A 16636-nucleotide genomic window follows, 5' to 3' on the forward strand; every position below is an offset into this window, starting at 1 on the left:
TTTCAATTCTCCCTAATCGTGTTTCCTCAAAAAGAAAATGTACAATAATTATTATTGTAGCTTAGCTTACCAAGAGTTCTAATTTCAATGTGTTTCTTGAGTGATTTTTTTCTTCTTCTTCATCAAGGATTTATAGAAGGGTTTATGTTCCGTTTTCAGCTGTTCATCTTAATTCTAGCCTGTTTCGGTTTTTATTTTTTTTTTCTTCAGGACAGCGTGCTTTAGATTAGTAAAAAACCTATTTCACGAAGAGTACGCTACCCCAAAAAGAAGGAGTCAGTTGTCGCCGGTTCACTTCGTCCCTACGAGGAAGGAGATGACGGTATTTTTTTTAGAGGTGGGATTCTCAGTTCGCACCGTTGGCAGCAAATCCTTCGGCCGCGTCGTCGTCCTCCGCCGACGGATCGGCCGACAGTACCGACGCCCGTCGCAGTTTCTTTACGCTTACTTTAGGCACGGTCTTACCCTTACCTGATCGCGTCATGCGCTTATTGCTGCTGGTGAGGATCTGTTCCTCCTCATGCGGCTGCTGCTGTTGCTGCTGTTCGACGATCTTACCATTATCCTCGTAATGACCACTGTCCTCTTCATCCTCGGCCCCCGCAGCCCCGTCGTCGTCTGGATCTTCCGCGTAGTTTCGCTTTTTGCCACCAACCGTTTTAGCAGTCCGATTGTTTACTTTCTTACCATTATTACCAGTACTAGTAGTGTTACCGCTAAGTCTACTGCTGCTATTGATGCTGCCGCCGATCGTTTGTTCTTGTTCATTAACTAAATCATCACCACCGTTCAACATTTCAGAATTGCTATTTGTATTGCCACCACAGTGCGTCCGATTCTGATACACCAACAACGATTCTGATTGATCACTTGAACTTTGCTTCAACTTGTTACTATTACTCCCGTTCACTAGATAAACTGACGACGACGCTAGAGACGAGGGATCGACGGCGACGGCGGCGGCGGCGGCGGTGGTGGTGCTGACGGGGTCGGTTTCCATCCGGGTTGGCGCCGCACCATCGTCCCCTCCCCCGTTGACGTATGATCGCAGCTGAAGGACCTCCTTCTCGAGCACTTCCTTGTCGTCCTTGGTGTGCTTCAGCTCCTGCTGAAGGAACACGATTGTGCTCTGCATGCCCTCGACGTCTTCGTCCATCTCCTGCAGGAAGTCATCCAATTCTGTGCGGATAAAAAGGGAAGATGATTAGCTGAACTGCCTATTTCAAGCAAGGACGGGTTTCCATGGGAAGTATATGGTGGACGCCATTAAATTGTCTTTTATTGTTTGAAGTCTCAGAAGCTAAAGAAAATCTCGAAGAGAAATAAATTTCAACATATACCTTATATGGTGAAACTTATTTCTCTTCAATGAAATCTATGCCCGGAATTCAGCTGCAGGTCTTACATTTTTTTTTCTTCTAAAAACCCATTTCGAAAATCTTTCAAAATTGACTAAGGGCTGAACAAAATAATCAAAGAAATTGCTGTGATGGAAGATCCTAGGAAATTATATGTTTAAATTGTGGTAAAAACCACAAAACCAATTTTTGGGAATGTAAGACTCGTAAAAAGCGATTCTACAATCTCGATCTAAGCGCCAGGTAGGAAACGCTCCACGTTCCCGACCAAGTACTAATTCCTAGCTGTTAGAAACGGTCAGCGAGGAATAAATTCTACATTCGTTCCCGTAGGTACAAATTGCCCATACATGCGTGATAATGTTTGCACCATCGTACAAAAAATAAGGTTCCCGTAGTAGGCTGCGTATAAAAGAAAATGATTTACTTAGTTTGACAGTTACACCATGAAGAAGTGGCAGCGTACATCCGGGAGCTACGAGTCGAACGATGCAAGAAAATCTTGAACTTCCTTAACCCTCCGTTACTCGCGTTGTTGTACTTTGTACAACATACATGAGTTTTCCATTGGCAATTTGTTGCTGAGTTACCCATCGATCTGAAACCAACGAGTATTCCTCAAAAAACTTGTTTTGATCGAAACAAGCTAAGCTTTGATTACAGTAAACACCTAAAATGCGGATAATAGAGAAAATGTAAATGGAAACTGCGTAAACTGTGGCCATACTACGTGGGATTTGACTTCATTGATTACAACATGGAATATATCAAGATCCTGACCATATAGAAAGCTACTGTCTCCGACAAAGTTGTTCAGGAGCTCATAGCCTTGTCGCTGGCGGACAGTAGTTTAGAATTTTCTCACTACGTAGCGCTAGTATACATGTGATATATCTCGAGATCCTGACCAGATAGAAAGTTATTGTCTTTCACAAAGTTTTTCAGGAGGTCAAATCCTATTGCTTGGTGCTCAATAGTTCAGAATTTACTCACTACGCTACGCTAGTATACACGTGAAATTCTCATATAAAATATCTCGAGTTCCCAACCAGGTACTGTCTTCGGCATAGTTGTTCAGGAGGTCAAGGTTTTTTCGCAGGTGGACAGTAGTTCAGAGTTTTCTCACTTTGCGGCGCTGCTATACACGTGCAATCCTCATATATGCTATATGATCCTTGAACAGCTAGAAAGTTACTGTCTTCGGCAAAGTTGTTCAGGAGATCAAAGCTTTTTTGCTGGTGAACAGTAAATAGTTCAGAATATTTTCGGTATGCGGCGCTAGTTTGCATGTAAAATAAAGGGTGTCCACGATGAAATTGCCACACACAAAATTGATTCGCAAAATTCGAGTTTTCATCCGATTGCCATCAAATTTTCAGGGATTGAGAAATAACTATTAATCTTCATTTTACCATTTTACTCGTATTTTATTTACAGTCCATACGCAAATGCCCGCACCTTGGCCTTAACCCCGGCCATAAGATTCTGCACAACCTGTGAATCAACCGTTTTTTGCATGTAAACCCATGCTTTCTTCAGTTCCTCGACTGTCTTCACTACCTTAGGTCGTTTAAGAAGGTGCTGCTTCATAATCGCCCAGTACTTCTCGATGGGGCGGAGCTCCGGAGTGTTGGGAGGGTTGAACATTTTCGGCACGAAATTGACCTTATTGTCCGCATACCACTTCAGCACGTCCTTGGAGTAGTGGCATGAGGCCAAATCCGGCCAGAAGATTGTTGGGACGTTGTGGGCCTTCAGGAGAGGAAGCAGCCGCTTCTGGAGGCACTCTTTTATGTACACCTGTCCGTTCATCGTGTCCTGGGTCACGAAAGGTGCACTCCGCTTCCCGCACGTGCAGATGGCTTGCCAAACCAGGAATTTCTTCGCAAATTTGGACATCTTCTGAGTGCGGACATGCTCCGGAACGCTGAACTTATCCTTGACCGTGAAAAATAGGTTGCCGGGGATCTGTTTGAAGTCGGCCTTCACATATGTTTCGTCGTTCATGATGCAGCATTCCACTTTCGTCAGCATGTTGAGGTACAACTTCCTGGCACGGGTTTTGGCGGACTTGTTCTGCTTCTCGTCGCGATTAGGGGCCTTTTGTACTTTGAACGTTCGAAGCCCAGCCTTAGTTTTGGCCTTCTGGACAAAACTTCGGCTTAGGTGCAGCTTCTTAGCCACATCCCTAACTGAGGCGTTCGGATTTCGGTTGAAGGCCCCAACTACGCGGTTGTGATTTTTGGTGTTGTACGAAATACTTTTTCCTTCACTTCTGGGCTTCCGATCGGTGGTCAACCGTTCCTCGAACCGCTTAATCACTCGCGACACCGTGGAATTCGCGATTCCCAACGTTTTAGCGATGGAACGATGCGAGAGATCCTTGTTCTCGTGATGAATGCGCAAGATTTTATCACGCACGAGCTGTTCTTTCGACTCCATTTCCGCGAGTTTTGATCACAGGACTTTAAAACTTGTAGGATGTAAATAATGCACTATGAACTAAATCCACCCAAATTTTCATTAAATTCTACCCAACGGTTAAAAAGTTAGAGCAATTTCATAGTGTGGCAATTTAATCGTGGACACCCTTTATTTGTATAGGCAATAGTTTAAGGTCAGGAAGTAACTGTCATCGTCAAAGTTGTACATGCGGCAAAGTTCTTCCGGATAGTGACATGCTAATGTGTTTTGTTCAAAGCTCTCTCATTTTACGTCCAATTTTTGATCTCCTTAGGTTATTTGAATGGTATGAATGGTATAGCATAAGAGTTCTACTACTGCTTTTATTTTAAATTTTTTGTCCAAGTCAATTCTGAGAAAATCAATCATCATTCTTCAGAATAAATTTTGAAAAATAGTGTAACTTTGGGTGAACCTTTGGTATACAAAATTTGAAAATGATATTGAGCGATTTGCCTCTTCGTATTTCCATTCTAAATCTTTAAAATGTTCTAAAAAGAACGAAAATTTGACGTTTAAGGGCGTGTCCTTAAACTTATGATCGGGAGTGTACGGTTTTAATAATTTCTCCATTCAACTGAGCAAAAGTGCTTCACTCTCTGAGTTAGTCTCGCTGTCTGTGCACACGTAAATACAGGGGCTTTGTTTTGTTCTAGACCCCTCGATAAGACATTTTGAAATTAGCCTTAAATGAAAGAGATACTCAAAACATTCATTTGGTGGAAGTTTCAGCGATATTGATCTTTTAAGATAATGTTTTCCATCTGAGATTCGTGCTACCACTAATTTATCAGAGGTATACAAGTGAAATGACTCACCCCAATTTATGTATCCACAAATCTGCATGAAAATCTTCACCAGTAAAATAAATCCAGAATATATTTGTCTTATCCCACTTAGGCTGATGTAAAATTGTAGTTTTATTTTATGATATTTGATATGCGAGAATTGCCCGCCAAGTTTTGAGAAATTTCTGAACTACTGTTCATCAGCCAAAAGATCTTTATCTCCTTAGCAGCTTTGTCAAATACAGTAAATTTCTAGCTGTTCAGGATCTCGAGATATTATAAATGCGATGATTTCACGTATATTCTAGCGCCGCGTAGTGATAAAATTCTGTACTGTCGACCAACGAAAAAGTTTTGATCTCGTGGACAACTTTGCCGATGACAGTTTAGCAGGTCTCGAAACATATCCAATGCGAGAAGTGCAATGATGTGAAAAAAATTGAATTTCTGTCCACCAACCAAAAGGCCTTGGCTCCCTGAACAACTTTGTCGAAGACAGAAACTTTCTATCTGATCAGGATCTCGAAACAAACCACATGCGAGAATTTCACATAGTATGTAGTGCTACGTAGTGAGAAAATTTTGAACTACTGTCCACTAGCGAAATCTATCTGATCAGAATCTCGAGATATTTTACATGCGAGAATTTCGCGTGTATACTAACGCGACGTAGTGTGAGAAATCTGAACTATTGTGCACCAAGCAATAGACATTGACCTCGTGAACAACTTTTTCCAAGACAGTAATTTTCTACCTGTTCAGAATCTCGAGCTATAGCATACGCGAGAATTGTACACGTTTACTAGCACCAAGTAGTGAGAAAATTCTGAACAACTGTCCACCAACGAAAAGATCTTGACTTCCTGAACAACTTTGCCAAATACATTTGCTCTCTATCTGGTCAGGATCTATTGATGTATCACATGCGAGAACTTAACATGTATACGAGCACTACCTGGTGAGAAGATTCTGAACTACAGTTCGCCAGCAAAAAGGCTATGATGAACAGTTTTGCCTAAGACAATAACTTTCTCAGGATCTCGAGATATTTTATATGAGAATTTCACGTGTGTTCTAGCGTCGCGTAGTAAGAAAATTCTGAACTACTATCCACCAGCCAAAAATATTTGACCCTCTGAACAAGTTTGCCGAAGCCAGTAACTTTCTATCTGGTCAGGTTCTCGAGCTATGTGTATTGTATATGTGAAAATTGTACGTATATACTAGCGCCACGTAGTGAGAATTTTCTGAACTACTCCACCCACGAAAAGATCTTGACTTACTGAAAAACTTTGCCGAAGACAGTAACTTTCTATCTGGTCAGAATCTCGAGATATTTTATATGAGAATTTCAGGTGTATACTAGCGCCGCGTAGTGAGAAAATTTTGAACTATTGTGCACCAAGAAATAGGCTTTGATCTCATCAACAACTTTGTCGACGACAGTAACTTTCTATCTGGTCATGATCTCGAGTTATATCACATGCGAGAATTTCACATGTATTCTAGCGCTACGTAGTGAGAAAATTCTGAACAACTCTCCACCAGCGAAAAGGTTATGATATCTAGAACAACTTTGCCGAAGACAGTAACTTTCTATCTGGTCAGGTTCTCGAGCTATGTGTATTGTATATGTGAAAATTGTACGTATATACTAGCGCCACGTAGTGAGAATTTTCTGAACTACTCCACCCACGAAAAGATCTTGACTTACTGAAAAACTTTGCCGAAGACAGTAACTTTCTATCTGGTCAGAATCTCGAGATATTTTATATGAGAATTTCAGGTGTATACTAGCGCCGCGTAGTGAGAAAATTTTGAACTATTGTGCACCAAGAAATAGGCTTTGATCTCATCAACAACTTTGTCGACGACAGTAACTTTCTATCTGGTCATGATCTCGAGTTATATCACATGCGAGAATTTCACATGTATTCTAGCGCTACGTAGTGAGAAAATTCTGAACAACTCTCCACCAGCGAAAAGGTTATGATATCTAGAACAACTTTGCCGAAGACAGTAACTTTCTATCTGGTCAGGATCTCGAGGTTTTCCATGCTGTAGCCAATTTCGTCAAATCCTACGTAGTACGGACACCGTTTACGCGGTTTCCATTCACATTTCCTCTATAATCCTTATTTTTGGGGGTTAACTGTGATAAAAGTTTAGCTTATTTAGTTAAAAACAAGTTGTTTAAGGAACACCCGTTGGTTTCATGTCCATTGGTAGCTCGGCTGCAAAATGGCAATGGAAAACTCACACTGTTGTACAAAGTACAACGCGTGAGTACTCGTGTTACAAAAGTTGACGCGAGTAACGGAGGGTTAAGCGAAAAAATTCGATAATCCTGTTCACCGGCGAGAGCATGTTTACCGTCGATCCAGTATCAAATTCCAGAACCGACCGGTATATTAGTTCTCTTCGGGTAAAAGACGTGGCCGACGAGCACAAGAACGTGTATCTGACCAAGCATCCTGCTAGTGTTATGGTGTTTGGATTGGTGGCTTCAAAAATGGACCCGGTGTTCATTCCAGAAGGCGACAAGGTCAACACGGAGGTCTACATCGGTATTTTAAGTAAGTATGTTCTTCCGTGGATCAAAGAACAGTACGTTCCAAAGCCAAATGTTGTATTTCAACAAGATGGGGCTCCGTGCCACACCTCGAACCGCACTCAGAAGTGGTTGCTGGAACATCTTTCGTTTTGGGCGAAGGATATGTGGCCGCCATCCAGCCCCGATATTAATCCGCTGGATTACTCAACATGGCGCGTCATGAAGGCCAAGGCCTGTTCTAAACGCCCCCCGAGTACAGCAAGCCTCAGACAAACATTGACCCGTACCTGGAGAGAAATGGATCCATACTACATTATTAGAACCTGCCGTGCATTCCGGAGAAGCATCCCCCTTTTGAATAAATAAAAAAAACTCCAAAACCCCTCACCATCCCTCTCAAACCCCGAGTTCAGATTGACGGTGACGAAATCGAGGTGGTCGATGAGTTCGTGTATTTGGGCTCACTGGTGACTGCCGACATTGATACCAGCAGAGAAATTCAAAGACGCATTATGGCAGGGAATCGTGCCTACTTTGGACTCCGGAGGACGCTCCGGTCGAATAAAATTCGCCGCCGCACGAAGTTGACTGTCTACAAGACGCTGATTAGACCGGTGGTCCTCTACGGCCACGAGACCTGGACTATGCTCGTGGAGGACCAACGCGCCCTTGGTGTTTTCGAACGGAAGGTGTTGCGTACCATCTACGGTGGAGTGCAGATGGATGACGGAACGTGGAGGAGGCGAATGAACCACGAATTGCACCAGCTACTGGGAGAACCATCCATCGTCCATAATGCAAAAATTGGGCGACTACGGTGGGCTGGGCACGTCGTAAGAATGCCGCACGACGACCCAGTGAAAATGGTTCTAGAAAGCGACCCAACAGGAACAAGAAGAAGAGGCGCGCAGCGGGCAAGGTGGATCGACCAAGTAGAAGGTGACCTGCGGACCCTTCGCAGACTACGAGGCTGGCGAACTGTGGCCATGGATCGAGTAGAGTGGAGACGACTTCTTCGGACAGCAGAGGACAACAAGGCCTTAGCCTGATTGGTAAGGTAAGTATCCCTCTCAAACGGGGGAGTTTGGTAAAGAAAGATGATTATCTCGATTCGTACCTTCCTCAAAGTTGTTCTTGCTCGCTTTCTCTCTATATACAATTTTCACACTGCTGTACTCTAACGGAACTATCAACTCTATACTTTCATCGCCTCATCTATCGTAAACAATTACCACTTTATGTCTGTTCTTTGATACTTGGCATCTTCAACCATGTAAAATCGTTTAGGTTCTACAAAGGGTCAATAATGTGTTTACTTCTTCTTTTTGAAATATTCCTCGATCATCATTTTCTAAATGTATGGGTAAAATTCATTGGAATTGCATGTCCCCACGCCAAAACTGCCCATGTTTCATAAATATCAACTGGTATGGTGAGGAAAATTTAACCATCTCTTTTCTTCCTTCATTTTAATACAACAGCAAATCTCGATGAACATTTCAAAAGATCCTATCTGCTTTGATCGATTCTCTTCATCGACTTTCTCTTTTGATAACCACGCCTACGCAAACATATTTCGTGCTCTTTTTGCCACACAGTTCGATAGCAGAAGTTATTGTCTTGCGTTTAGAACTTTGAAAACAGCTAGGAATGCTTTTGAAATTGAGTTATTAACGAAAGAGATGCAGATAGGACCTTTTGAAATGTTTATCTAGAAATGTGATGTCACACTATCTAAGTGCATAAGAATGTAGCAGACTTCGCTATATGCAAGTTTGTTTACACCCGTGAGCGGGAAAGCGAATACCAGGCTACGTGCACTGCTGCCATCAACCCTGTTAGTGTTGAATTCAATCTTCTGTGGCTTTTTAAATTGGACCGGTAAAATGCCTAGAATGGTCGTTTTTGTTTTATTTACTCAGTTTCTTATATTTATTCACCATTAAATACATCCATTCATCTATATTTATGAGTCAAACTTCACAATTGCTTGTTTTAATAAACTTAGATCCATTGCTAGAGGCAATACATCTGGCAACGCTTTTTCAATGATACTTTCACGATTGCCTGTAGAGCAGTAAAGTTGAAGTGGTTTTCTTGGTGTTCAATTTTGTTCACCAAGAGTTTTGAGTAGCAGTTGTTTTGGATTGTGTGTTATTGTGCTAAGCTTCGAAGAGCACAAGTAAGTAAATACAGTGAATATGTTTTACCCAGGAAATTTTCGTTCTAAAATCATGAAATACAAGTGTTAAAATTTGTATTAATAATATGAGAATGTATGTGTAAACCAATGATGATGATTCAAGAATATTTCAAAAAGAAGACGAATACAAATTTAATTACCCTTTGTAGAACCTTAACTTCACGCAGAAGTAATACAAACATAAATATTGTCAAAGTACAATCAGTGTTTGGTCCCAATTAGCTCAAATCCCATATGGTACGTGTCGTCGTTAATGCCGGATCGACCGTACTATAGGAATCCAGTGGCATCAGTACTATAGGGAATCCGGCAAGTACGAATCCGTACTATAGGAATCTTGACTGTATATTAGGGTGGGTCACTTTTATATGGAAAAAAGCATACTTGACCTCATCAAGCGAGAGCAACCTTTTTTTGGTTCCATTTGGGGTCCCAAGCAACTGTGAAACATTTGGGGACGATTGGTTATCACCGGGTTTCCGCATTGCGTTTGAAATTTGTATGGGAAAACCTAGTTTTTTTGCATTTGCATCCCTAGGGACCACAATTTTGAACCATGCAACTAATCATGTTCAAATATAGTCCAGGAAGTAACTAAAAACTTTGTTAAACAAAGTACAGTGCTAGAATGTATCTAAAAAAAGTTATAGCCGTTCAAATATTTACGGTTTGAATTAAATGCCAAAAATCACTTTTACTGCCAACACTGCCGGTCAGATAATAATTTCGGAGTATCTCATCTCATCGACTTTGTATGTTCAGATGAATTATTTAATTATTCAAAAACAATCTATCTATCTCATATGCGCAGTTGGAGAAGGGGGCAGGCTTAGGACCCCCTCCCCACGCTCCCTTCACTCATATGAATCGAAGTAAAGATGCAAACTGATATATCGTCGGAATTTCTTATCTTATTAATTTGGTATGTTCAGAAGAATTATTCAAAAATAATTGCTAAGCATAGTTTGGGAGAGGGGGGGGGAGGTTTTACCTCCGCTCCCTTGACTCATATCAATGGAAGTAGAGCTTCAAACTGAAATAACTTCGGTGTTTCTCATCGTGTCGAGTTGGTATGTTCAGATGTGTTCTTCAAAAATATTTGCTCAATCTAATTGGGGAAGAGGGGGGGGGGGACTTACTGTATCCCCTCCAACACTCCCTGATATCAATGAGAGTAAAGTTACAGACTGAAATATTTCGGATTTTCCCATCTTCTCGAGATAGTATGTTTCGGATGGGTTATCCAAAGACGTTAGCTCAATCTCATAGGAACACCCTTATCTTTTGGTGTAATATACAATGTTAGATGTTTGCACACAAATAGCATAGGATTATAATGATTTTATTTCAGTTTATTATATTTTACGATTTCTTAGGGTACTATTTTCGATGTTGGTCGATCACCAGGAGCAAATATTGCTGTTGAACTGCCACCCGCGATTTCATGTTGAAGTCTGAAATTAGCTTCACCCCTCGTTCAGCCACATCGTTGACAACCATCAAGGAAGCAACTCGTTGTTTAGCATTGATATAAACTGTATCATTACTCCACTCGTTTGCCGGTTTTTGCATGAAGCCGGTCGAAATTTGTATGATTTCAAAAAAACTCCTTCGTGTTAGCAGTGACAAACGTTGAAAGCGTATCAGATGGTCTGATGCTGCCTGCTCTAGTCGGCGTCGTTTCGGCTATCTTTCGCTTTCTATAGTTATTTTCTTAGCAATTTTTTTAGAAAGATAAGCTTCTTTCATTTCATCCTTCTCTTCAGCTCTTACGGTATCATCGAAGAGCCCATCAACTCATGAACCCGGGGCCAAAGGGATCCCCCTGTGATCAGAGATATTATGCCTCAGATTATGGCGCCGACTGGGATTGAACCCAGGCCTGCTGGGGTGAGAGGTAATCACGCTTACCACTACACCACCGGCGCCGATTAAAATTGAGCAATTGTTTTTGAATAATTTATCTGAAAATAACAAAACGATAAGATAAGAAACTCCAAAGTTAGAAATTTGATTGATCCTTTACTTCCATTGATATTTCATTTATGAGTGAAGGAGCGTGGGAGGGTAAACTCCCCCTCCTTTCCATCTACGCATATGAGATAAAACTATTGTTTTTGAATAATTCATCTGAACATACCAAATGGAAAAGATGTGAAACTTCGAAATTATTTCAGTTTGGAATCTTACTTCCAATGTTACACCGGCAGTGTTGGCAGGAAAAGTGATAACTGGCATTTAACTCGAAACAACAATCTTTGAACAGCTGTAACTTTTTTTTAGAGACATTCTAGCACCGTACATCCTTTGGAAAAGTTGTTAGGCACTTCATGAACTATACTTTTTACTATACTTTATACTGATTAGTGGCATGGTTCAAGCTAAATTGTGGTCCCTAGGAATGCAAATTCAAAAAAGTAGGTTTTCCCAAACTAATTTCCATATAAATTCAAACGCAATGCGGAAAGCCGGGTTAAAAGCAATCATTCCCAAATTTTGCACAGTTGTTTGGGACCCCAAATGGAACCAAAAAACATTGTTCTGAAAAAATGATCATGTTGACCCACTCTACTGTATAGGGTTTTGATCTAATTTCCGTCTTACTAAGAACAACACGCGCTTTACCTCTCTTTTCTGAACGAATTTTAACCAAAAATCGAATATTTCTGTCAAAGATGACTTCTTATCCACCTTTCCATACGTACCGTTGGATTTGATAAAGAGTCACACATTGTTGAGATATTGTTCAAAATCTAATACTGCTTCTTGATTCTAAATTCGTTCTACGGATAAACGTAGAAAATGGGGATTCGCTAGGAGCGCTTCTTTTGTTTTGAGAACAATGAGCGTAAATATTCATACAATGCGCTCTAATAGAGTTTATGTTGTAGCTAATGAACTAACGCATCGGAACAAACCTTAGATTGATTCGTACACGGTGAAATATTGATATTATTGATCTTTTCTGATCGATAGAACGGAAATGGGCGATTACGACGAAGTAGCGCTCTAACCTATATATATATATATATACTATACTACCCCGCCAAGAACCGAACTTACCCAGCTGTGACTTCTTCACCTCCTCGTTGTAGCTCTTCTGCAGAGCCAGTTCGCCTTCAAGTTTGGCCAACCGTCCGTTCGAGGTCATTTTACCGAGCTCTTCGTTCTCCTGGTAGAGCAGCCGGCACTTGGCCATCAGCCGTTTGCCCGTGTTGGAGTCTGGTGTAAACTTCCAAGCCGACAGCTCGTTCTGTGTCTCCTCCAGCTTGGCCTTGGTCTGCTGGAGTTCGCTTTTGAGCTTCTGAAAGAGTATGTTGACGGCCGGATCGAGCAGAGCAGATCGAAGCGCAGCTTGACCCGGTGCCTGGGCAGTCTTAAGCTCGGCGATTTGACTCTGTGGTAGCAGAACGAAAAATCATGTTGCAAATCATTACATAGAGAAGTAGGAGCTACGATGCAATTCTGATCGGTACACAAACTTACGGCAAAGTCCTGCATTTCTTGTTCCTTGACGGCAAGCCGTCGGGCGAGGATCCGTTCCCGGCGTTGAGATTCGGCATACTGTTGTTTGAGTTTACTTTCCGAATCTTTGAGTGATTGAACTTCTTCTGTAAAGGGGTGGGAGAAAGTGGATTACGATGTTAGTCATTTCGGTACGGCTTGTGGTCAACTTCTTTAAGAACAGCTACCTAGATAGACAAAAAAAACAAATTTTGGGGATGGTTTCTGAGTGTTGGTGTAGTAGTTGTTGTAGACAACAGTGTGGTGCAAATATGTTCATGGCTTTTATTTGTCATGCATGTGCCCGCTCAAGGCTGCCAAGCAGTTTTGGTAATATCGAAGGTAGATTAGAAAGTGACATCGATAGCGAAAATATAGTCTAGTGGATATTAGGACGCATGTGAACCTCGACAGGTTAAAATTGGCCGGAAACATAGCAAGGATGGCTAACTCGATATTGGAGGAAGTTTAGGAGAATATTGAGTAACGGAGGTAAATGTATAAGTTTTGTAAACGAGTAGCGTAGATTTTCTTCTAGTTAGAGATAATTACACTGCCTATAATCGCATATCAGTCCCATATGGAAAAAGTAGGCATGGGTCGAATCTAGCTTCGTGCCACTATTCAAATGCTGTCCTGGAGTGGTACGAAGCCAACGGGGTCACTTTCGTACCCAAGGACATGAACCCCCCCAACGCACCGGAGCTAAGGCCCATAGAAAAATATTGGGCCATTATGCAGCAAGCACTACAGAAGCATCCCAAGGAGGTCAAATCTGAGGAATACATGAAGAAAAAGTGGGTTTCCGTACAGAAGAAGCTGCAGCCAGATGTTGTACAGAACCTAATTAGTGGAGTTAAGCGTAAGGTACGAGCGTACGGTTGTGGTATTGAAGTTGCATGAAATAAATATGCCAAAAGCTTACTAATGGGCTATATTTTATTGTCTGAAAGTTTGAAAAGGATCGCTCAACTAGGTAATTTTCTACAGCGTTTTTCCGTGGTGCAATTTGATGTGGGACGCCCTTTAATAAGCCCAAAAGGGTGGGTCAACTTAAAAACCGCTGCTCCCCATTACTCTTTCGACCTATATTGAGGTTCCCAACAACTGTGCCAAATTTGAACGAATTTTGTTAGGGGCTGTTCATAAACGGGGGGTTGATATTATCCACGGTCCATACAAATATTAAAAAAATTGTATGGACAATTGTCTACGAAGGGGGGGGGGGGGTCTCAAGAATCCCAAAAAGCTGTCTACGTAGTTTATGAACAGCCCCTTATGATTTGGATGTGCGGGAGAACTTTCACAAATTTCTTTAAATAGCCTAAACTTGAGACACGGAAAAATTATGCAGAACAACTTTGTCGAAAACCATAAATCGATTCGATACAAACTTCATAGTGACCAGCAAATCCCGATTAGTAATTTCCCCGGCTGTGCGATACACATTTAGTGCATGATGCATGATATTTGTCGAGCGCTCATTTTTTTGTCATTAATTTATTTGGTAAGGCTCAATTGAATTAACTTTACAGAGCCGAGGATTCTTGTTCACTATACAACGCATCTTAAAACTATACACACTTAGAAAAAATCACCGACTTCGGTAATTCATTTACCGAATTCTCAACAGCTGAACGGTCGGTAATGTTTTCGGTAATCGAGAACATTACCGAAAAATCTGTAAACTGGATCAGCAAAATTAGCTGTCAAATTTACCGAACGATCGGTAACATTTACCGATGTGCATTGCTTGATTTGTAGTCGACTTTACCGGAGAACTGTAATTTTGAGGACGATATGCAAATCGAAAATTACCGAGAGATCTGTAATTTTTTAAAAAGGTTACCGACTCAACTGTAATTTGCTTTAATATTGTTTCAAGGTGGCGGTCACTGCAACCCATGTACACATTTGGCTGCTGTCGTGATCAATAAGTTAAAGGGTGATACGGTCAAAATTTGGTCAATATCAACTTGACGTATTTCTTTCAATTTTGCATTTAAAAAACCTGAACACCCCTCATTTTGAAGGTGTGTGTGTGTAGAATGTTGCTCCTATTTTGATTTTGGAATTCACTCTTCAGTTGTCAAAATGCCGTCCAAGCAAGAAGAGCAGCGTATCAAAATTTTGCTCGCGCATCGCGAAAATCCGAGCTACTCGCACGCAAAGTTGGCAAAATCGCTAAAAGTTGCCAAATCAACCGTTACAAATGTAATTAAAGTGTTTGGGGATCGTTTGTCGACAGCCAGGAAGTCTGGATCGGGGGGAAATCGAAAACCGGAAGCCGCTGAGACGACAAAGAGAGTTGCCGGTAGTTTCAAGCGAAACCCTAACCTCTCTCTCCGAGATGCCGCAAATAAGCTGGGTGTATCGTCTACAACCGTGCATCGAGCCAAAAAACGAGCCGGACTATCGACTTACAAGAAGGTAGTGACTCCAAATCGCGATGATAAACAAAATACGACGGCCAAAGCGCGATCCCGGAGGCTGTACACGACGATGCTGACGAAGTTTGACTGCGTGGTAATGGACGACGAAACCTACGTCAAAGCCGACTACAAGCAGCTTCCGGGACAGGAGTTTTATACGGCAAAAGGAAGGGGAAAGGTAGCAGATGTTTTCAAGCACATGAAACTGTCAAAGTTCGCAAAGAAATATCTGGTTTGGCAAGCCATCTGTACCTGTGGCTTGTAAAGCAGCATTTTCATAGCTTCCGGGACTGTCAACCAAGAAATTTACGTGAAAGAGTGTTTGAATAAACGTCTGCTGCCTTTCCTGAAGAAACACGGTTGTTCCGTACTGTTTTGGCCGGATTTGGCATCTTGCCATTACGGTTTAAAAGGCCATGGAGTGGTACGCCGCCAACAACGTGCAGGTGGTTCCCAAGGACAAGAACCCTCCCAACACGCCAGAGCTCCGCCCAATTGAGAAATACTGGGCTATTGTCCAGCGGAACCTAAAGAAGACCAAAAAAACTGCTAAGGGCGAGCAGCAGTTCAAGGCAAACTGGCTTTCTGCGGCGAAGAAGGTGGACAAGGTGGCTGTACAAAATCTGATGGCAGGGGTCAAGCGTAAGGCCCGGCAATTCGGATTTGGAAAAGCGGAAGCCTAACTGAATATTTTTCCTGAATTTTATACTAATTGAACTTGAAAAAGAAATTTAATTTGATTTTTTAAATAAACGATTTCACCGATTTACACGCGTTTTCCCTTGACCAAATTTTGACCGTATCACCCTTTAGTGTTGCAAATTGCACCACCAATGAACAAAACCGTTTTTGACGGAAGGATTCGGCGCTACACTGAAAACAAGGAAGCTTTGGAAGAATATTCCAAATGCTGTTTTCAGATCGTCGCCAACGGGAATGGAACTTGGACCGACAGAAAAAAAACAAGCAACAACATCAGCCATCTGTAATCGGTATTTATTTAGATAACGAAAATTAATTATTTACGGAAAATATGTACGATTCACTCATTTTGGTGTTGTATAACAGCCGCCATAATTTCACCATTTTATTTTCCACAAGCACGAACGCTTTTAAAGTTGATCGAAAATAACAATATGGTGGATTTGACGTTTACCTAGACCATTGCCGAACTCAGTAATGGAACGCTTTGTTTACCGAAACTTCAGTAAAATATTTCACCGAGGTCAGTGGTGAAGCTGATTTACAGACCTGCCGGTAAATTTTTTTACCGTTTTCGGTAAATTAAAATGAAATTACCGAAATTCGGTCATTTCATTTACAGTTTTCAGCAA

General features: G+C 41.6%; 1 protein-coding gene across 1 annotated transcript in view; it reads right to left on the reverse strand.

Moving 5' to 3' along the window:
- Positions 1 to 188: 188 nt before the first annotated feature.
- Positions 189 to 16636, reverse strand: part of fl(2)d (female lethal d) — a 56649-nt gene continuing 40201 nt past the window's right edge. Inside the window, exons 3-5 of the mRNA XM_065217550.1 lie at positions 12853 to 12977; positions 12430 to 12763; positions 189 to 1179 (exon numbers count right to left, since the gene is read on the reverse strand). Coding sequence (XP_065073622.1) covers positions 347 to 1179; positions 12430 to 12763; positions 12853 to 12977 — 1292 coding nt within the window. The 3' untranslated portion in view covers positions 189 to 346. The remainder of the gene's footprint in view (positions 1180 to 12429; positions 12764 to 12852; positions 12978 to 16636) is intronic.

Source organism: Ochlerotatus camptorhynchus, unplaced genomic scaffold (assembly GCF_037179485.1).
Source record: "Ochlerotatus camptorhynchus isolate MF236.1 unplaced genomic scaffold, CSIRO-AGI_Acam_v1.1 ptg000077l, whole genome shotgun sequence".
Classification (NCBI taxonomy): domain Eukaryota; kingdom Metazoa; phylum Arthropoda; class Insecta; order Diptera; family Culicidae; genus Ochlerotatus; species Ochlerotatus camptorhynchus.